The sequence below is a fragment of the Furipterus horrens genome, unplaced genomic scaffold (assembly GCF_987537825.1).
Source record: "Furipterus horrens unplaced genomic scaffold, mFurHor1.1.pri manual_scaffold_11, whole genome shotgun sequence".
NCBI lineage: Eukaryota > Metazoa > Chordata > Mammalia > Chiroptera > Furipteridae > Furipterus > Furipterus horrens.
Window position 1 is genome coordinate 55,636,469 of NW_028327181.1, and position 23,180 is coordinate 55,659,648.

General features: G+C 39.2%; 1 protein-coding gene across 1 annotated transcript in view; it reads right to left on the bottom strand.

The window, feature by feature from the left end:
• The window catches only part of NUP88 (nucleoporin 88), a 36,258-nt gene that overhangs the window by 4,841 nt on the left and 8,237 nt on the right, over nt 1-23,180 (bottom strand). Inside the window, exons 4-9 of the mRNA XM_090292722.1 lie at nt 20,971-21,057; nt 16,075-16,251; nt 12,208-12,394; nt 11,565-11,712; nt 6,874-6,972; nt 2,030-2,120 (exon numbers count right to left, since the gene is read on the bottom strand). Of these exons, the coding sequence (XP_090148848.1) occupies nt 2,030-2,120; nt 6,874-6,972; nt 11,565-11,712; nt 12,208-12,394; nt 16,075-16,251; nt 20,971-21,057 (789 nt within the window). The remainder of the gene's footprint in view (nt 1-2,029; nt 2,121-6,873; nt 6,973-11,564; nt 11,713-12,207; nt 12,395-16,074; nt 16,252-20,970; nt 21,058-23,180) is intronic.

Sequence of the window (23,180 nt, forward strand, 5' to 3'; positions counted from 1 at the left end):
TCTACACAGAGGAGGGCGCCTGTACACTCTGCCACCATTCTCCAGGTCAGCGATTAGAACAGAGCAGTGGCCTAGGGCCTCCTGCATGAGCTCCCCGATCACAGGCTTCCGCTCCTCAGAGAACTTGCTCTGCTTCAGTTTTCCTCTGTATTCATTCCGAAGCACTAGGTTAATTTTACCTGTTTTTTAAATGTACACAAGCAGAATTTTATTACCTCATTTCCCCACGCACTTTTCAATCTGGTGCTATCCACCCCCACCCCAACTGTTTTCCTTAAGGGTCCAGATGAAGCCCCTGTATTGCCAAGTCCTCAGGGTCCTGATGTGCTCACTTCACGCCGCTGTGCACACCGCCTGCTCGCGGAGACCCCCCCGCCCACACCAGCAGCCCGGACACCCGGCCTCAGGCCTCCTTCTGTCTCTCCGGCAGCCGCCTCGCGCCTCCTTTCTGGGCTGGGCTCCTCTCTCTCCTCTCACTGATTATCAGACAGTGCTGCTCAAGACTCCATGCGTCTCCTCTGCTCATTCCAGGCTCCCTTCTGAGTAACTGCAGCCATATTCTTAGTTCCAAAGCTGACAATTCCCACATCTAGGCCATTCCAGCCCAGACCATGCCAAACTCCAGGGCTACACGCCCAACAGGCTATTGAGCGCCTCCACCTGGATATCCTATAGGAACAGAAAACTCCAAGTGCCCCCATTAACACGTCTCTTGTCTTCCCAAATACACTTTCTCCTATGTTCCATGTTTCTCAAAGGCACTACATCAACCCAGTTACCCCAGGTAGAAACCTGAGAGTCATTCTAGAAACCTCCCTTTATTCTAGTCATCAAGTGTTTACTGAATAGCTACTAGGCACTGTCAGCAAGTATACAGACATGAGGGGGCAGCACACAGCATGAAACACATTCTAGCAGTGGTGACAGACCTTAGGGAAACACAAACATCCATGTAGTGTACAGGCATCCTCCATATAACACCTACAACATGGCACCTCTGTAACACGGTGCCGCTCTAACACGGTTAGAGAATTGGGGAACCCCCCGTATAACACGGCACTTCTATAACATGGTTCCGCTCTAACATGATATGACTACGGGAGACATCCAAGACTTGCTGGTAGGAGAAACTGATGAAGCGATTTTGGTGGCAATGACACCTGGAATGTGCCAAGATGACTTAGGGGACGATAGCATTGATGGGAACGAAGAAGTTAAACGGTTTACTCTAAAAAGCGTAACGAAAGACCTAGACTTAACCGAACAGCTTAAATGCAGACCCTTGCACTGAAAGGAGCACGAAGTGTAAGAGAGAAAGTGCTTAGCACCGTACAACGAAATTTATAAAGATCTCTCAGCTGAAAGCAAGCAATCTGAAATAACAGGTTTTTTGCAAAAAATAGGGCATAGAAATCAAGATAATGCTACGGGAAGTTCAGAGGATGATATCTTGTCAACAAGAAAACACCTTTGGTTAATGGAGCTTAGTAGTGATGACGAAGAAAACATTATCTAATTCATATTAATATGTAATACTTTTGATGAAAATTGCTTTAATAAAGATATCTTAATTATAAAAATAGTATGTTTTTTAAATTTTTGGAACCTAAGTCCCCTTTTTGTATCTTTGTTTCGTATAACACGGATTCGCATAACACGGCATTTGTTAGGAACCTAACAGCCGTGTTACACAGGGGTTACCTGTGGTATAAAAAAGGAAATAATAGGAGAACCCCAGTTAGCCTGGGGAATCAGGGAGCCCTTTCTGAGTAATTAACATTAAGTTAAGATCGGAAAGAATAATTAGTTAGCTAAGTGAAGATAGCAAACTACAGTTTTGACTACAAAAATACCTTCCAGACAGAGGACACAATATGTGGAGTGGTCTTGAAGCAGGGGAGAGCTTTGGATGAACATCTGATAAACTGATACTCTGAGGGGTAAATCTGTGTGAGTGTGATGTATACACACGGATCTGGACTACGGACACAACAACTGTTAGCTGTGTGGACAGGAGAGAGGTTCTCACCTGCACGGCAATGGCTTCGTACAAAGGATGTGTTCTACAAAGCATTTCTGTTCGGTAGCAAGTTCCTGCAAACTATCCTTGTCTTCTTCATCTACAAAAAAAATTATATAGGTTAACTAAAACAGAAAAGCCTCCCAATTAAAATGCCGACAATATTAGTTAAATACAATTAAGCTCTTGTCTCAGACCACTGCTTCTTAAGGACTAAGCCTTTCTGGCAGAAATCCCCTTAACACAGGGGCCTAGAGTTCTGCCCCGAGATGGACAGTGGATTTTCCTCAGTCAAGTTTCTAAATGCAGAAATGATCACTGAGGAGAACAATTCCAGAAATCATTTCTTTTCAGAGTCTCTTCCTTGCCCACACCAATTTTACTTTTATAACAGCGTTTTCAAATTCACGATACCACACAACCCACCCATTTAAAGCCCACAGTTCAAGAGGGCAGTCAGGGTGGGTGGAGGAGGAAAGGGTAGAAGGGGGATAAATGGTAATGGGAAAAAATACAAGATGGGTTTTTAGTATATTAAAATAACTGTACAACTAATAATAATCACTCCCTAGTTTCTGTCAATACCCCAAGACCTAGGCAATAACCACGACTCTATTTTCTGCCTCTGTGGAATTGTCTAATCTGGACATTTTATATAAACTAAGCAAACAACATGCAGTTGTTTGTGACTGGCTTCATTCACACAGCATAATGCTTTCAAGGTTCATCCATGTCAGCACTTAGTTCCCTTCTATTGTTGAATAATATTCCACTGTATGGGTATTTTATTAATCTAATGATCAGTTGGCAGATACTGGGCTATTCAGTATATGAACATTCATCCACAAGTTTCTATGTGGACATATGTTTTTATTTCTCTTGGGTATATACTCAGGGGTAAAACTGACTCATATGGCAACTTGAATCATTTGAGACACTGCCAGACTGTTTTCTCAAAGTGACAGCGCTCTTTCACATGCAGTATATGAGGGTCCCTATTTTTCCACATCCTTGCCAACATTTGTTATTGTCTGTCTTATTTTTAATTTTAGCCATTTTAGTGGGTATAAAGTGGTATCTCATGATTTTGTGGTATTTCGTTTTCATGACTAAGGATATTAAACATGTTTTCATGTGCTTTTTGGCTAACTGTATATGATCAATGGGACAGTGTCTACTCAAATCCTTTGTCCATTTTTAAATTAGGCTATTTATCCTTTTATTATTGAGTTCTCAGTGTTCTTTATGCATTCTAGATGCAAGTCCATTATCACGATTTGCAAATATCTTCTCCAATTCTGTGGGCTGTCTTTTCACTTCTGTAATAGTGTTTTCTTCTAAGAGTTGTATAGTCTTAGTTCTTATATTTAGGTCTTTGATTAATTTTGAGTTCATTTTGTGTATGGCGTGAGGTAGGGGTACAATTTCTTCTTCTTTTGGCATGTGGATGTACACTAGATATCTAAGTACCATTTGTTGAAAAGACTGTTCTTTTCCCCACTAAATTGTTTTGGCACCCTTGTCAAGACCAATTGACTATAAATGTAAAGATATATTTCTGGCCAATCCTATCCCATTGGTCTATATGTATATGCTTATAGCAATATCACAATGTCTTGATTACCATACTTTTGAAACAGTCTTGAAATTGGATAGTGTGATCCTCCAACTTTGTTTTCATTTTTCAAGACTGTTTTGGCTATTCTAGCTTATGCAATTTCATGAATTTTAGGGTCAGCTTATCAATTTCTGCAAGGAAGCCAGCTAGAAATGATGACAGTTTGCACTGGACCGCTACATCAATTAGGGGAATACTGCCATTTAACAATATTGTTTTTTGAACCACGTACATGGGATATTTTTCATTTATTTGGCCATCTTCTTTTATTTCTTTCAACAGTGTTTTGTAGTTTAAAAATATGTTTTGTACTTCTTTTGTGAAGTTCATCCTAAGTATTTCATTGATCTTAATGCTATTCTAAATGGAATCATTTTTTAAATTTCCCTTTGGATCGTTCATTGCTAATGCACAGCAATAGAACTGATATTTGTCTATTGATTTTGTAAACTGTAAGCTCTTTGAACACATTTATTAGTTTAAATAGTTTTTAAGTAGGTTCCTATGATCTACTATGTAAAGGATCATGTCATCAAAGAACAGAGATAGTTTTACTCCTTCTTTCTACTCTGGATGCCTTTTATTTCCTTTTTGGCTAATTTTCCTGTCTAGAACCTCCATTCCAATGTTAAATAAAAGTGGCAAGAGCAGGCATCCTTTTGTTCTTGATGTTAAGGAGAAAGTATGGACAGAATTTGTAAACCATTAAGTTGGACATTTAGCTGAGGAGATTTCCAAAAAATCGTGAAGATGTGGCTGGGTTTCTTCTTGCTGATTACAGTAAAATGTGAAGAAAAATATAATTGAGGGAAGAACTATTGAACAAAAAGAAACACGGACTTGATGATTTGGGAAATTCTCAGCCTATCTGGATAGCGAAGATGCTAAAGTTAAGGGATTAAAAGATGTTAAAATTAAGAGGAAGCATGCGTTAGAGAAAAAGCGGCTGGAGGGGCTGCTCAATCTTTTGCTAATAGCTAGAAAGATCAAAAAGTCAGAATATTCAGTCACTCAAAAGGCTCTTTGCAGAAATTAAGAGTGTGACTTAAATACTTCAGCAGAAGCCAAAAATGGAGGTAAAATTATCTAAGATACACCTGTGGATTAATCTCTTATTTACTACATTGACTCTTCATGATATATACAGACTATCTGAAAAGTTCTTGGTGGCTGAACATTGTCCCGTAAAGCACGTTCGATTTCTGGTCAAGGCACATGCCTAGGCTGCAGGCAGGTCCCTAGTTGGGGTGGGTGCAAGAGCCAGCCAATTGATGTTTCTCTCCTCCTCTTCCTCCCTCCCTTCCCTTCTCTGTAAAAATAAGTAAAAATCTTTAAAAAATAAAAGACGTGCTTGAGAATCTGATACCTGTAGCAGCACTACTGGCGAGAACGAGAGAAGGCTGTTCCACCACCAAATTCCACCGACAGGGTACAGGCCAATGAAACTACTCAGTGCAAACAAATGCTACCCTTCCTGTAAAATGAAGAGTGCAGAGCTGTAAGCCCAGAGGATTATTCCCGGGCATGGAAACCTAATAGAATTTAGATCTTAAAATTGCTTAGGACCTGTGGTTCCTTTTCTTTCCATTTTGAACTGGAATGACTGTAACTGATACCTATGCTTGTGCCACTGTTGTGTTCTGGGAAGATAACTTGTTTCCTAGTATCAAAGGTCCACAGACAGAGAGGAATTTTGACCAGGGTGGATTACACTCAGAGTTTTATCTAATTTCATTTAAGTAATTTTTTTAGATGAAAAGACTGGAGACTTGAGCTCTGAGATTTAGATGAGATTTTGAGCTTTGTGTTGCCATAATGATGTTAAGGGTCAATGTATTTTGCACGTGGGTCAGATGTTAATCTTCGGGGACACTGGGGTGGAATGCAGTAATGAGAATAACGGACTCCCCCAAAATGTCTGTGTTCTAGTAATTCCCAGTACCTGGGACTATGTTAGGTTACCAGACAGAGGGGCATAAAGGTTGCAGATGGAATCAACATTGCCCATCAAATGTCTTTCAGGTAAGAGATTATCCTGGGTTATCTGGGTGGGCCCAATGTTCTCACAAATTTCCTCAAAAGTCAAAGAGGAGAGCAGAGGTCAAAGTAACACAGAGAGAAAAGGACTCAAACTCACCCTGCCCGTGCTGGCTATGAAGATGGAGGAATGGAGCTACAAGCAAAGGAGGGCAGTAGAAGCTGGAAAAGGCCAGGAAATGGATTCTCCCCTAGAGCCTCCGGAAAGGAACGCTGCTGCCTAGTGAGACCACTCTAGGACATCTAACTGACAGAACTCTAAGACACTAACTCTGTATTATTTTAAGCCACTAAGTTTGCGGTGATTTATTTTAACAGCAACAGAAAGCTGACACAGAAGCACTTGGTCTTTCACCATTAAGCATGGTGTTAGCTGTGCGTTTTAAATAGCTGTTCTTTGTCAGTTTGAGGAAGTTCCTCTCCATTACTAGTTTGGTGAGTGTTTTTAACATAAAATGTTATTAAATTTTCTTAAATTCTTTTTGTGTCTATTAATTTGATCATATAGTTTTTGTCCTTTATTCTATTGATAAGTGTAACATGTTAATTGACTTCTGGATATTAAACTACGCTTGCTGAATTTGGTTTGCTAGTATTTTGTTAAGACTTCTGCATCTATGTTCATAAGAAATTATTTGTCCAAGAAATATTTTTTTCTCTTGGACATTTTTGTCTCATTTTCGTATCAGGGTAATACTGACCTCATACAGGGAGTTTACTCTTCTGTTCTATGGAAATCTTGTGAATAATTGGTATGTATTCTTTAAAGTGAAACCATTTTGTACTGAGCTTTTCTTTTTGGGTAGTTTTTGTTTATTATTTCAGTCTCTCAACTTGTCATAGATATATTCAAATTTTCTACTTCTTGAGTCTGTTTTGGTAGACATTTGTTTTTCTAGAAACTTGTCCATTTCATCTAGGTTATCTATTTGGCATACACTTGTTCATGGTATTTCATTATAATCTTTTATATTTCTATAAGGTCAGCAGTAATATCCCTTTTTTCATTCCTAATTGTAGTAATTTGAGTCATCTCCCTTTTATTTTTGGTCAGTCTAGCTTAAGATTTGTCAATTTTGTTGACTTTTTCAAAGAACCAACTTTTGGTTTCATTGATTTTCTATTCCAAAATTACTTTTCTATTCCAAACTACTTTTTGATACATTGTGAAACATACTGAAAAGCACAGAAAACTCACCTGAACCAAGAAATTTATGAAGTTTATGAATCCAAGTTAGCCCAACACTATGTACGCCAGCTTCATGAGTACAGTGGTATCTTGAGGGACACTTGGGATCTGCAAATGGAATCATTAATGATATAACGGTAGCTACTGGAAATTAAAAAAATCCACCCCAGAAACCCGAAAACACATTTTTGATGAAACTGATGGAAGATCTACAGGACATTCATGTTGTGGCACTAAATGAGGCATTTTTGAAATTTAAGAATCTGAATTCAACTTTCAAATATGTTTAAGTATAATGAATAAACACAATCCATATATGCTATTCTCTAAATATTAACAGAACAGTGTTCACCAAAACAAAAGCACTTGCTGTCAGGTAACTCATTTATGCCTGCTGCCTGCCTCTGTGCATTTATTTTCAGTTCTTCACAATACGATGGTGACTAAGAAAGGTTATGGCTCCGTGGAAGACCTGTGCTCGCACACACCTACTTACACGCAACTGTGGAAGCCAGCACACTCCTACAGCACAGGTGCGCTGAGAAGACTTTGGTACAACTGCTGAGTACACAGGTCTATCACAGCACAGTAAGGCAGGTAGGACGTGTGAAGTTCTTGTCTTGATAATGTTGACTTACAGATAGTTTTAAGTTTATTTTAAGTTCTGGATACAATTTTTGTTCAACAATCATTTATATTTATACTAAGAAATATGAGCAGTTATTATGTAATTTTGGAAATATTCTATACTTCTTTTGAACCCTAGTATCAGTAAGACTATTCTGAGACTAAAAGATGAACTTCTGAATACTTATTATGATTTATATTTACTTTTGAGACTCAAGATTTTGAAAATAACATTAGACAACTAAAACAAGATACAGAAATAAGTATACACTAAAGCTGATTTAAAATGGCAACTGTCATTCATAAGCTCCTAAATCAAAATTTTCTTTTATCTAACAGCCTTTCCTTTGTTTTTTCCCCCCATCTGAGGACATTTTTTCATTGCTTTTAGAGAGAGAGGAAGGGAGGGGGAAGGATAGGGAGAGAAGGGGAGGAGAAGAGGGGGGAGAGAGAGAGACAGAGAGAGAGAGAGAGAGAGAGAGAGAGAGAAACATCAATGTGAGAGAAATATCAACTAGTTGCCTACTGTATGTGCCCTGACTGGGGATCAAACCTGCAATCTAATTTTATGTCCTGACTGGGGACTGAATCCGCAACCTTTCAGTTTATGGGACAACGGTCCAACCAACTGTGCCACCCAGACAGCGCACAGCCTCACTTTCTTACTGTTGACTGCATAGTATATAAATGTTGTAATGTGGATGTTATATTATTATCTGTTTCATATGTTGTGGTTCTGCATAATATCTCAGAAAAAAGCACTGTGCCGTAAGAAGTTTAAAAATTATGGCAATCATCTCTGACTAATAAAATATTGAAAAGCTTCTTTTCATTTGCCCATACTTGAGACTTAGGGCCCAAATCATCTCATCAGGTCTACTATCATTTAAAATGGCATTACAAAACGTGTCTGTGGTGCTGAAGTCAGAAAAATCTTAATTTTGGGATGTAACAGAAATCTGTTATGAAAAAGAGGCAACATTACTAACTAAAGTAGGAAGTTTGCTAGATAACCCTCACATGTTATAGGTAGTTATTTCACTTACGTCATTAAAAATATGGGTATGTTTCAGTGATTGTAATATGCCTTTCATACAAATATGAACGAGTTAATAATTTATTAGATTTATACGAGAATGTTAACTCTCATTAGATAAACCAAGATAAAAATGCCTATGTTTAAGATTTCCCAAAGATATAAATATGTATCTTAAAAAATTTTTTTTTTAAATTTACTGATTTTAGAGAGAAGGGAGAAAGAGAGAGGAAGAAAGATCGATTTTTGTTGTCCCACTTATCTGTGCACTCACTGGTTGATTCTTGTACATGCCCTGACCAGGATCGATCCCACAACCTTGGTGTTTTGGGACGATGTTCTAAGCAACTTAGCTACCCAGCCAGGGAGCATACCTATCTTTGTAAGGAAACCAATTAGTTTACATTACTTTACACTATGTCTCAATTTCCTCATATATGAAGCAAAGTTTCAAGACTTAATATTTAGACTCTTATCTCTCCAAATACTGTTTAATTAGACATGCCCAATGAGCGCTCTCTGCTGGTTCAATACACAGTATTCCCTCACTTATGACGGGTATTACGTTCTAGACCACCCCCTGCGATAGGTGAAAATCCGCGAAGTAGGAACCTTACATTTACTTTAGTATTTATATATATTTTAAGGCTTTATAAAACGTTTCCCATATGCTTATATACCATTCCCAGTCCCTTATTAACCTTTCCCACTCCCTTACTAACCTTTTCCACATTTTTATAAACACTACTTATGTTCTAAACATATTCTACACTCTTAAACCTACGTAACTTTAACAACATATGTATACAGTACTGCAAAATCCCGCGATACAGCAAAAAATCCACAATAAATAAATATATATTTTTAAAAATCAAGCGATACAGTGAGGCTGCGATATAGAGAGGGACAACTGTATATCCCTTTAAATGTTTTGGCTATCCTTTAATAGAGTAAAGTCATTATTACCAAACCTATGCAAACTGGTTAGTGGGACCGTCGTCGTCGTCGTCGGCAGCCGTCCATCTCGAGAGACGATGGTGTAGCTTCTTAAGTGTCTATCTGCACCGCCGAGAATGGCTGTGCAGTCCAACTCGGGAGTGACACGGTATCTGTCTCCTCCCATGTTGAATCGACATCTTGTGATGACGCTGGAGTGTCCTCTCCAGTGAAGCTGAAGCTACAGAGCCTGGGCAGGGTGATATGGAGGGTCTGCTGTTGCCCATGCAGCAGACCCCCCCTCTCTTCGCAGCTGAAGGGTCCAAGGGAAAGACGGAGTCAATACAGCTTGGCTTCAGGTGCGCCGCAGGAGTTGCCGGTGTTGACTACAACGTCAAACCGCCTTAGGGACTCCGGCTCCGGATTTTCTGTCGGGGTTTACTCCCTTAGCCTTTCCCCTGAAGAGGTATGCCGCAAGGCAGCGGAGGTTTTTTGGAGTCAGAGTTTTCCTTCTCTGATGTGCCCTGACTGGAAGATCGAACCAGCGACACTTAGCTCGCAGGCCGACGCTCAATCCACTGAGCCAAACCAGCCAGGGCGACCATAAGCAGATTAAGTCACACTGCTATAAGACAGAACTCCTCTCTCTGTAATGTTCAGAAGAAAACTATGAAAGGTACACCCAATTATTCCAGCTGAGTAAGCTTTTGTTCCTCACTCTTCACAGAGGAGACAAGATCCTAGAGGAGACTGAGAAACTGTGGAGGGGCATATAAAATTACAAAATGTTTGTTTGGTAGGGACCTTAAAGATCATCTGATGTTATCCCTGTTGTTTTTAGATGAGAAAACTGAGGATCAGAGAGGCTGAGTAAATTCCAATACTGCCAAGCCTATTAATGTTAGAGCTGTAACTAAAACCGAAGGGACACTCCAGACTCCCAGTCGCATACTCCTTCCACTCAGCCACTCTGACTCAACAACAGTCTTTAACTGTCGCATCTGTTTGTTTATCCAAGAGCACCCTAGGTGAACAGAGATAAATTTCAAGAATGATGTGGAACCAACTCAGGTTAAGTTAAAAAAAGAAAAAAACAATAAAAAGGATAACATTTAAATTGGGACTGATTATAACAAGATGTGTTCTAAAAAAATGAAGAAAGCTATTTTAAAAAGACATCTTAGTGTCAGTATATTATAATTTGATTCTTAAAGTTTATTAGTTTGTATACCTGGAATCTACTTTGGACTGAACCAGAAAAAATTCACTATTATAAATCTGAGTAGATCCAGATGAAAGACCACTATCTTAAAACTTGGGAGGTTTGCTTGGTCTTTCTTTGGCCTCAAGTGTAATGTATGACTAAAAGGACAGAAAAAGCCAATTAAATCTGTAAAGGCTGGAACCATAGAACAAATAAATGACACAGGAAAAGTCTGTGATAGTTTTAGTATAAATATAATGAAATAAAAGAACTAAATTTAGTGAATACTCAAAACACTACTTCAAAAAGCTATATGCACCCCCATGTTCAGTGGAACGTTATTTATAACAGTCAAGATATGGGAGGAGCCTGAGTGCCCATCAACAGATGAGTGGATAAAGAAGTGAGGCATATATACAATGAAATATTATTCAGCCATAAAAAAAGAATGAAATCTTACCATTTGAGACAACATGAATGGACCTAGTGGGTATTGTGCTAAGGGAAAGAAGTCAGAGGAAGACAAATGCCATATCATTTTACTTATATGTGGGATCTAAAGAACAAACAAAATAGAAACGGACTCCTCAACACAGAAAATAAACTGAGGGTTGCTGAAGTGGGGGGGGGGTGGTGGAAAAAGTGAAGGGCTTAAGTACAAATTGGTTGTTACAGAACTGTCATGGGGATGGATGTAAAGTACAGTATAAGGAATACAGTCAAAAATCTTGTAACAGCTATGTGCCAACTGGCACTAGAATTATCCGGTGGGGTGGGGGGGTCATTTCGTAAATTATATAAATGTCTAACCACTATGTTGTACATCTGAAACTAATATAAAATATTAAATGTAAACTGTAATTGAAAAAAACAAAAGAAAAACACAAAGAATTTCACCTGTGTGAAGTTTGATTGGACAAGAGAAGTCAGATTCAAAGGGCTCGTCCTCTCCGGACGCCAGCCTCAGGGCCAGCTCCAACTCCACACACTCAAACACATACAGAGAAGGGATGAGGTCGGCCCTGGAATCCCACGACTTTTCTGACTGTAAAAAAAGCATAATTTTAGTCTTTCATGTTCACTTGAAAATATACACAATGAAAAACAAAAGTAAAAAGCTGAGTCAATACTGCTTTCAAATTCTTAAGTCCACCCCCTATCCTGACAGTGCTTTGTTATTCTGCAAAGAGAAAAAAAAGTCTTTTAGGAAGAATAAACAAATTTAGAGAGTTGCTAATTCAATGATTCAGAGGTTCTTTTATTCCCCCCTCAAAGGTTCTTTATATCTGTCACTGAAGAATGCCAATTTAGAGTTCAGAAAGATATATGTAGGTTGGTGGGTCAAGTAAGTTGGGCACCTTCTAACTTCTTCCCATTTAAGTTTCGGAGTGGGCTTCAACTGATTTTAAGTGTTTAATTTCCAAATACAGAAAAGTGTCAGATATAAACTAAATTTCTAATATCTATTAGGCACTTATATTGGCATAGGAAGTATACTAAGTATTGGAGATACAAATACACACACGCTAGCCTCACTTACTGTTTGGTCATCTTCTTCTTCCCCTTCCAGCACAACACAGTGATACAGCATTCCTGACTCGGTAGCAATCACTAAGATGTTGGGGACACAGGGTAAGCAGAGTATCGCACAAGCATCATAACCATAGTTATCTTCAGCTGCAGGATGCATGGGCAATGGACCTAAGAGCTTTCCGATGTCCCCAGGGCTGAAGAAAGAGTGAAAGAAATCTGGATGAAGAAAGTACTGGTGCTGTAAGCCCTCTTTTCTTTTCAAAACATACGTACATGACAGCATATTAAATTGTGCCTGGTTTATTGGAACTATTGTTAACAACATAGTGAATAAAATATACTTTAAAAAAAATCATGCCTGGTTTTAACTACTACCTCTGTTCTGATGATTTCTAAATGTTCTCTTCTGAAATGTAGTTTATGGTCAGGGCTCCAGTCCCACATATTTAATTGGATTAGACAAATATGTGTGCTGAGAGCTGGATGACCCCCCTACGGAACTAATGGCTTAGCTGGGGAAGCAGACATTTAAGTAGAATTACTACACCATGTGGTAAGTGTAGCGCCAGGCTTTACTGGGCACAGAGTAACACAGAAGGGTAAAGAGAGAGATGTGTAAGAAAGGTACCAAAAACGAGATCAGTGGAGAAGTACATTCTGGGAAAAGGTGGTAAACACCCCAAGCTAGGGGCAGCACACACAATGTCCTGAGTCATGAAGGACAAGGAATTAGCACGAAGGAAACTTAGCCTAGTATGATGGGAGGTGAAGTACAAAGTCCAAGGCAGCAGAGAAAAGGTGAGGCAGATACTCGGGACTGGCTTACAAAGCGGATGATCTCGTATGCCATGAGAGTGCTCAGTCTATCTGCTGGGTGACAGTGTGTCCCTAGAGGTTTAAATCAAGAGTGATTTACTAAGGTCTATCTGGTAGTGAGCAGTAGTGAGAAGAATGGCAGAGAGGGAACCAAAATGGGATTCAGGGCAACTATTTAAGAATGATCTCGGCAGATGATGATGATGATCTGAAGCAAGGACAAGGGGATGGAGAGAAGGATGTATACATTCAAGAAATGTTCACAGAAAAATCAATGGAATTTTGGGACCAGACTGGATGTAAGAGAATACAGATGACTTCCAGGTTTGGGGACAAACGAGGGCCAAGCAGTGGGGGGAGAGGTAATGTCATGCAGCGTCTCCTGAGAGGGATCGTGTGTGGAAGGCAGAGGACGCTTCAGTCGAGAACACGGCTGGTGGTGACGCCCCACCATTCTGCAATCTGTCAAGCTCCTCCGTGTTTCTCATCCTTGTACTTTTGCATACTCTCTTGCCCGGAACTGCTTTTTAAAAAAATTTTAATTTATTGGGGTGACATTGGTTAATAAGATTATAGTAGTTTCAGGTGTGCAATTACAGAATGCATCACCTGTATGTTGAACTGTGTGTTCACTCCCCGAGGTGTCCCCTTCTGGAACTACTACTGCTCCTGTCCCTACCCAGTCAACCCTTCGGTCCGAGCGCTCGCATCACTATCTTCTCAGTCCGCCAAGAGGAGCAGGCCTAAGCATTTCCTCTGCCCCAGCCCCAGGGCACCCAAACTGCACTGGTTACCAGTTTGTTGTATGACTTTCCAGTGGACAAAGGACCACAGAGCAGGACCTTGCCTTCAGTCTCGTGTTCCCATTTCTGCCTCATCGTGGGCCCTGAATAACCAGCTGTTGAGTTGACTTATAAATGACTAAACTGCAATGTTCGGCCTTTGGCATTATGCCTCTGCATTTATTAACTTTCCTCAAATTTTCAACCTTGTTGACTCTAACTCTTGCCATAACAGATGACTTTTACTCCTATATGTTTGCATTCATTTTCTTTCCAGTCCTGTATTTCCAACCGTTCATGGAATATTTCCACTTTATTGGTCCAACTGTGTCATAGTGAGCATCTGGAATAACAAATCTTGGCCCCAAATAAGCTGCCCTTCCTGCCCTCAGTATTTCTGTTAATGGCTCACTCCCATATTCAAACAAAAACTAAGTCTTATTGATCTTTCCTTTGTAGTATCTACTATGTTCATTTCTCACTGTGCATTACAACCATCGTAGTTCAAACTATTGTAGAATTTAAGGTAAATTTTACAATAGCTTTGTGAAAAGTAACGCTGCTCCAGTCCCTTCCCTAGCAAATTATTTTAACCTTCTCCTGCGTAGAAACTGTCATTAGATTCCTACTCCCCAATTCCTTCAGGAAAGAAGCCACATTCCTTAACTAGGTATTTAACTCCACCAAATCGTCCCTGGGCAGGCATTTCTAGCTTGATAATTTAATGCCTCCTACCTCAATCCTCCGCTCTAGTCCCAAGTGTCTCATCATCATACCTGGAATGACACTTGCATTTGTTTATTTGCACACTCCATTTCATGCTGTCCTTGTAATTAAAATGGTCTTACCCTTTCTTGGTATTTCATTTAATCCTTTAAGTCACACATAACATCAGTGTGCATGTATGTCTTTTTCCCACAAATGGGACGTAAGATATCAGATTACCATGTCTAACCACCCTCATGAAGCCTTGTTTATATAAGATACACAATAAAGGCTTTTTTAGTTGACTAGACTGTGAAAACAAATCCAGTCTTAAGTGATTATCCAAGAATTCTATCACATTTATCCATAATAATATGAGAAAATAAAAGGTCATATTATCTGTACCAACCCTTTCTCTAAAATATGAAAGCCAAAAAAACAAACAAACAAAAAAAACCCACAGTAAAAAAAGAAAGGAAAAAAATATAATTAAAGGCAGAAACACATCTCACCTCCACACACAACTATAGCAAAAATTACTACTACACTACGAAACAAATATCACCCAGAACCATCAGAAAATCGAGCTGTATGGAAGCCCAACAACCAAAGATTTAAAGAAGCCACATTCACCCAGGTGGGTAGGAGGGGCAGAGATGTGTAGAGAATTTAAAAAGCACCAAGAGAAAAGCAGAGAGTTGCCTACAAAGAAGTTCCCATAAGACTGTCAGCTGATTTCTCAAAAGAAACGTTGCAGGCTAGGAGGGATTGGCAAGAAATATTTAGTAGTCATGAAAAGCAAGGACCTACAACCAAGATTACTCTGTCCAGCAAAGCTATCATTTAGAATGGAAGGGCAGAAAAGTGCTTCCCCAGACAAGATAAAGCTAAAGGAGTGCATCATCGCCAAGCCTTTATTACATGAAATGTTGAAGGGACTTATTTAAGAAAAAGATCAAAACTATGAACATTAAAATGACAACAAACTCACAACTACCAATAACTGAATCTAAAAAACAAATAAACAAACAAACAAAAAACTAAGCAAACCAGAACAGGAACAGAACCATAGGGATGGGGATCATTTGGAGGGTTATCAGCTGGGAGGGGGAAAGGGGTAGAAATGGGGGAAAAGGTGCAGGCACTACGAAGCATGATTGGTAGGTACAAAACATGGGAACGTTAAGAACAGTACAGGAAATGGAGAAGTCAAAGAACTTATATGCACGACCCATAGACGTGAACTAAGGGGGGAACTGCTGGAGGGAATCGGGGTACTTGGTGGGGGGGGCAGAGGGGGCAAAATGGGGACAACTGTAACAGCATAATCAATAAAATATATTTTAAAAAATAACAATAAAATGAAACCAAAACTCCTTACCATGGTTCACAAGTCATTAAAATAAATAAATAAAATTAAATAAGTAAAAGAAATAAAATAAAATATGCAGGCCAAGCATCAAAGGGCTGCAACACTTCCACAAACTCAGAAACGCAGATTCCCACTCTATTACAATCTACCATGGAGCACAAGCTGGGCTTTCATTTAGGTGGGTTACTCCTTAACTTACCTGTGCAACAGACTAACATATGTCAGGAAAGTCTCCCCATTCTCATATAAGATGTACAGCGGGTACGCCACTACTTCATCTTTGCCTTTTTGTCCAAATATGTTCTTCGGGACTGCTGCCAGTGGCCCAAAGTCAAACGCCACTGCTGTCTCTCCCAGAGATGCCGTATATGCCCTTCTGAAATGAAATTTAAAAACAAACTTGTTGAAAACAAAAACAAAATGTCCAATAACAGGAGGTGGGATGGAATTTGTATTCAACAGAGAAGACAAATTATGATTATGAGGAATGTTAAACAACATTGGAAAATTAAGTGAAAGAAGTAGGCCGTAAAACTATGTAGTGCTACTTAATTTTAAATAGTTTAAATACAGACACACAAATAGTAAAAATATACACATACAGACACGCATAAACACACAAAAGAAACAGAAAGAGACCATACAAAAACATTTGTAGTTACCCTTGAGCAGTAGGGTGCATTTACTCCACAAATATTTACTAAGAACCTACTCTGTGCCAGGCACTGTGGTAGGTTCTGGGAATACTTCGGTGAATTAAACAAAAGCCCTACCCTCTAGTGATAGAGGCCTACAACAGAGAAGAAACGAACAGCCCTGGCTAGTATGGTCAGTGGTTTGAGTGCTGGCCTGTGATCTGAAAGGTCTCCAGTTCGATTCTCGGTCAGGGCACATGCCTGGGTTGCAGGACGGGTCTCTAGTTGGGGGCAGGCAAGAGGCAACCGACCGATGTATCTCTCATACATAGACGTTTCTCTCCCTCTCCTTCTCCCTCCCTTCCTCTAAAGAAATGAATAAATAAAATCTTAAAAAGAAAAAGGAAATCACATAACATGAAGTCAGAAAACAATGCTATGAAGAAAGATAAGGTAGGGTAAGAGGGTACTGATGGGAGTGCTGCTCCAGACTAGGTGGTCTGGGAAGGACTCTGAGAAGCTGAGAGTTGGGCAAAGATTTTAAGGAAGTAAGGGTGCAAAGTCTGGGTTGCGTAGTAAAGGAGCAGATGAGGCGGAGGGTATGCAAAGGCTCTAAGGAAGCTAGGTGATGCTGTCTGAAGAACAGCAAAGAGGCCGAGGTGGTTACAGTTAGAGCCAGGGCACAGAGGGAGGAACATGGGTGGAGAGGGGGTGGTCAGGGCCAGATGTGAGGGCCCTGCAGGGCCATGACAAAGACTCCAGGAAATCAGTGGGGTGTGGAGAGTAAGAAAGTAGAATGATCTCATTTATACTGAAAGCGTCACTCTGGCTGCTATACTGAGGACAGACAGAGAAGATTACAAAAGACTTCTTTTCCTTAATACTTTACTGTCATATTCCCAATAAATACACATTATCTTTATTATCAGGAAAGACAAATGATAAGCAATACTATCTTTATAATTTTAAAATTTAGTATAATTGGTTACCCCAAAAGATTCCAGCTTAATACAAGAGTAATGAATGCAGTTATTATTTTAACCACAATTTCATAGAGTTGAGTCAACATTGTTCTAAGGCACTATAAGTACCATATCTTAGTTTATCACATGGAAAGGTATATGGTATCAGGATGCTAAAAATGAGAAATCCCAATATCCAGAATAAAAGAACTTTATCAGTTCAACTAAAACATCAAGACACTAAATGGGAACAAAGAAGACATAGGAATTAAAAAGACTTAATCCCAACCATTAAAACTGAATTGGAACTTAACAAATATAGCAATATTTCTAATACTCTATCTATCATAATAGTGATTGTAGATATCAATTAATGAGTCCTTATCTGTGCCAGGACCCAATCTAAGCATTTCTAATGCATGACCTCACTTATTCTGCACAATAATCCTAATGAATGAACACTATTATTATTTTGTATATTCATGAAATAGTTATGAAAATAAGGCTTAGTACAACCGAGTAACTTGCCCAGATGCCACAACTGACAAATGGTGGTGCCGAGATTAGAACCTAGCTGTGTGGATAATTGCATGGCCTTCTGACCTCTCATCTAGACAGTGTCTCTCAAAGGGAGGCTGATAAGCTATGGAAACCCACTGCTTATCAACCCCCCTATCAACTCCCAGACGCAGTTATTTCCCTGCTGTGGAGATAGGTACACTGAAATTTAAGTAGCTGCTGCTGAGAGACTTTAAAATCATATAACTGAAACTTTCAATTCTGGGACTATCAAAGAGAATCAAAGTGGTCCCAGGTCGGTGGCAACCTCTAATGTCTAGTGGAAGCAGATGAAAATCCTCTGCAGAGGAACACACCTGAAACTCAGGCTCTCAATATTCCCCAACATCAGTTCAACAATAAACTCAAAATGGATTAAAGACTTAAATGTAAGACCCCAAACCATAAAACTCCTAGAAGAACAACATAGGCAGTAACCTCTCTAACATTGCTTTTACTAATATTTTTTGTTGATATATCTCTTCAAACAAGAGAAAACAAAGAAGAAATTTTAAAATAGCAATACATCAAACTAAAAGGTTTTTGTACAGCAAAGAAAACCAACAAAACAAAAAAAAACACCAACTGGAAGAAGGTATTCACTAATGATACATCTGATATAGGGCTAATGTCCCAAATTAAAAAAAACAAACAAACAAAAAAAAACCTCATACAATTTAACACCCAAAAAACCAAGTAATCCAATTAAAAAATGGGCAGAGGCCCTAAACAGACCCTCTGAAGAGGACATACAGATGGCCCATAGACATGAAAAGATGCTCAATATCACCAATCATCAAAGAAATGCAAATTAAAACCACAATGAAATACCATCTTGCACCTGTCAGAATGGCTATCATCACCAATGAATCAACAAACAAGTGTTGGCGAGGATGTGGAGAAAAGGGAACTTCTGTGCAATGTTGGTGGGAATGCAGACTGATGCAGCCACTGTGGAAAATACGGAAGTTCCTCAAAAAATTACAAATAGAGTTACCTCCCCCTAAAAATAAGAAAAGCACCATTTGTGACCCAGCAGTTCCACTTCTGGGTATCTATCTGAAGAAATCCAAAACTAATTTGAAAAGACATCTGCACCCTTATGTTCATTTCAACATTATTTACAACAGCCAAGATATGGAAGCAACCCAAGCGCCCATCAACAGATGAATGGATAAAAAAGTTGTGCTACATATAGACAATGAAATATTACCTGGCCATAAAAAAAGAATAAAATCTTACCCATTTGTGACAACACGAAGGACCTAGAGGGTATTGTTCTGGGTGAAATAAGTCAGTCAGAGACCAATACTATATGATTTACTTATATGTAGAATCTAAAATACAAAATAAACAAAACAAACAGACTTACAGAGAACAAGCTGATGGTTGCCAGCTAAGAGGGGAGTTGGGGAGGCTGGGTGAGAAACGTGAAGGGGATTAAGAAGTAAAAATTGGTAAACTGTAAAATTGTCATCAGATGTAAAGTATAGCAAAGGGAATATAATCAATAATATTGACTGTGTGTGGTGCCAGGTGGGTACTGGACTTACTAGGGGATCACTCTGTAAATTATATAAATATCTATGCTGTACACCTGAAGCTAATACAAAATAATATTAAATATCAACTGTAATTGAAAAAAAAATTAAACTAGACTATAAGTGCACAATTAGAGATTAACAATCAAAGGAGGAAGCCACCATTATGGGTCAGAAAGAACAAATACATAGATTCCTACCCCAACCCCAAGGTCTTCAGAGACCAAAACTGTCAAATATAGAATATAGTATTCCCTCACTTATCGCGCATATTACGTTCCAGACCCCCCTGTGAAGTAGGAACCTTCCATTTATTCTACACTCTTAAACCTACGTAACTTTAACAACATATGTATACAGTACCGCAAAATCCCACGATACAGCGAAAAATCCGCAATAAATAATTAAATATAATATTTTTAAAAATCCCGTGATACAGCGAGGCCACGATAAGTGAACCGTGATATAGTGAGGGACTACTTTGTAGCTACATATAAAATATTCAGAGGAATAAAGTTTAGAAAAACAAAAATAAATAAGACTATTAGATATGACCACCATGAAGACACAAAAAGAACTAAATGGAACATCCAGAAATATTGCTACTAAAAACTTCACTCTACATGCCCACACTACGAGTGATCATGTGTGGTAATCACCAGAAATACTGATCAGGAGGCCAGAGGAATAGGGTTTGAGTTCAAAGGGTGACTCTGTTAGTGGTCAGGGTAGCCAGGAACTTGCCCCTGTAGTGGGTAAGAAAAATCGAAGAAGCACGGGTCACAGGAGGGCTATCCATGTTCACTCCAGGTTCTGGGATACTAGATGCTGGTCTGGGAGTTCAGCAATCTGCCAGCCCGACATTCACCTTTCACCTTTTCTGTACCTTTTTAATATTGGAATTTATTTATTTATTTATTCTCACCTGAGGACAGTTTTTCATTGCTTTTAGAGAGAGAAGATGGGAGAGAAAGAAACACTGATATGAGAGTGAAACATCAATTGGCTGCCACCTGTACATGCCCTGACTGGGATCAAGCTCGAAACCTAAGTATGTACCCTGACCGGGAATCAAACCTGCAACCTTTTGGTGCACAAGGCGATGCTCCGAGCAACCGAGCCACACTGGCCGGGGTTAGAATTTATTCAAGATACAACATGAAATCAGTTTCAGCCACTCACATTTTAGAAATTTCTTGTAAAAAGATCAAGCTAGTAGTTATAGTGACATTCAGATTTATAACTTGTTACTTACTCACATTGTTTATTTTTACTTATTTCTCATCTTACTAAAAGCAAGCTAAAGTCACCTCTGGAAACCCTTGCAATCTGTTAAAATTGCATTTATAACCTCAGTAATCTAATCTGAAAAGCATTTCATGACACAAGAAAAACTTACCCTTTATTGAGTATTAGGCTTTCCTCTTCCGCTTCTGAAAGCACGATGATCTTAATGGGTGTGTGTGGCTCTCGCAGAGAGTAAATTCTAGCAATGAGAAGAGAAAAGGCCAGCACTTAAATTTCTCATTCTTTCTTGTTCTGTATTGTATTTTATTGTTTATGCTATTATAGCTGTCCCTGCTTTTTCCCCCTTTCCCCCCTCCACCCAGCACCCCTCTCTCTGGCAATCCTCATATTGTTATCCATGTCCATGGGTCATGCATATGTTCTTTCACTAATGTGTTCATGTTCCTTTATCCAGTCTCTGCCTCCTTGCCCCATCCCCTCCAGACAGCTGTCAGTCTGTTCCATGTATCTATGCTTCTGTTTCTACTTTTTTTGTTAGTTTATTTTTGTTCATTAGATTCCCCATATAAGTGAAATCATATTGCATTTGTCTTTCACTGACTGGCTTATTCACTTAGCATAAGAGCCTCCAAATCCAAGCTATCATTAAAGCTAAGAGTTCCTTCTTTTTTATTGCTGTGTAGTATTCCATTGAGTAAATGTACCACAGCTTTTATATCCACTTATCCACTCATCTACTGATGGGCACTTACGCTATTTCCATATCTTGGCTATTGTAAATAATGCTACTGTGAACACAGGGGTGCATATATATTTTTTGTATTGGTGTTTCAGGATTCTTAGGATGCATTCCCAGGAGTGGAATAGCTGGGTCAGAAAGAAATTCCACTGGCTGCCTCTTGTACATGCCCCAACCAGGGACTGAATCTGCATCCTAGGTATGTTCCCTGACCAGCACTGAACCTCCAACTTTCTGGTATATGTGACGACGTTCCAACCAACTAAGCCACACTGGCCAGAGCTCTGTTTTTAAATTTCTGAGGGAACTCCACACTATTTTTCACAGTGACTGTACCAGTCTTCACTCCCATCAACAGTGCACTAGGGTTCCCTTTTCTCCATGTCCTCACCAGCACTTATTTAAAATTCTCTTTTATTTCCCCAAATTCTCCTTTCCTCTACATCTAGTCAGTTCTTCAGAATTTTTCTACCAGTTATCACAACCATTTATTTGCCAAACATCTTTGTTAACTGACAAAGTAGGTATTTCATTAGTTCTTTAACATTAGAAGGTTTCCTGGGAACCTGAAGAAATATTCTCTATCCTTATCAAAATTCTTTATCAGCCTACTCCTCGGCAGAGCACCTGTCTCTTCCATCCCAAATACTTAGCCCCACTCACCTTACATAGTCATCTCACTACTGCCCCTGAGTTTGCCAGCTTCCCTTTAATTATACCCGTCTCTCTTCTCTAAAACTCATTAGAGAAGGAACTGTACCCCACTACTCTGACCAGCAGAATGACTGACATTTAGCCTACAATCTATACATTTGTTTGTTATATAAAGACCACTAGCACATCATCCTTATTTTCTCAAGGGGAGGTATAAAACTAAAAAAATTTTTTTCACCAATATCATTATAACTTAGTCTGTTCCATTATCAATCAAATGCCATTTAACAAATGTTTTTAATGAAAATTTGATCCAATTGAACACACATTCATAGTGGTCCTCCTAGCTGCCTATTAGCATTATTGATTTCAAAACACTCCTAAGTACTAGACAGTGCATACTGTAATGGGGAATAGTGGAAAAGTAAATGCAATAGGGCACTGAGTGGGAATTTCTTGTTGTCCCGAAACTGTCAACAAGGTCCACAGCTTAGGAAAGAGAAATGTTAAATACTCCATATCTTAAAAAGAACCTTCAATAGTTGAGTCCAGATTACTCCTTCAGGGTTAAGTGAAGAAGACAGACTACGCTATCTCCCGCCATTTCCTTTTCCAGCATATATAAAAGGAGGACTAAGAGTGAGGGTGCCCAGTCCTTAGGCACACAGTGCAATGTTTGTAATTGAATGTTTTCATTCCTCCTTTCTTTATCCCCAACTCCAAAGCCAAAAGGGTGGGCAGGGAAGGCTCTAAGAGAAACGGTCAGATTCAGGAGTGCTTGTAATAAGGGGAGATGAGTATGTCATTTCTGAGCTGAATGCCAGATGTGTTGCAGAAAACTACAGGACACCAAGGTGAGGGAATTCTTGGGTGAATCTGACATGCTACATCCTAGGGTTGGGGGCAGTGAACACTATATGGTATCAACTTCTTATACAAAAATTATTAGGAGGAGGGAGGCTGGAATG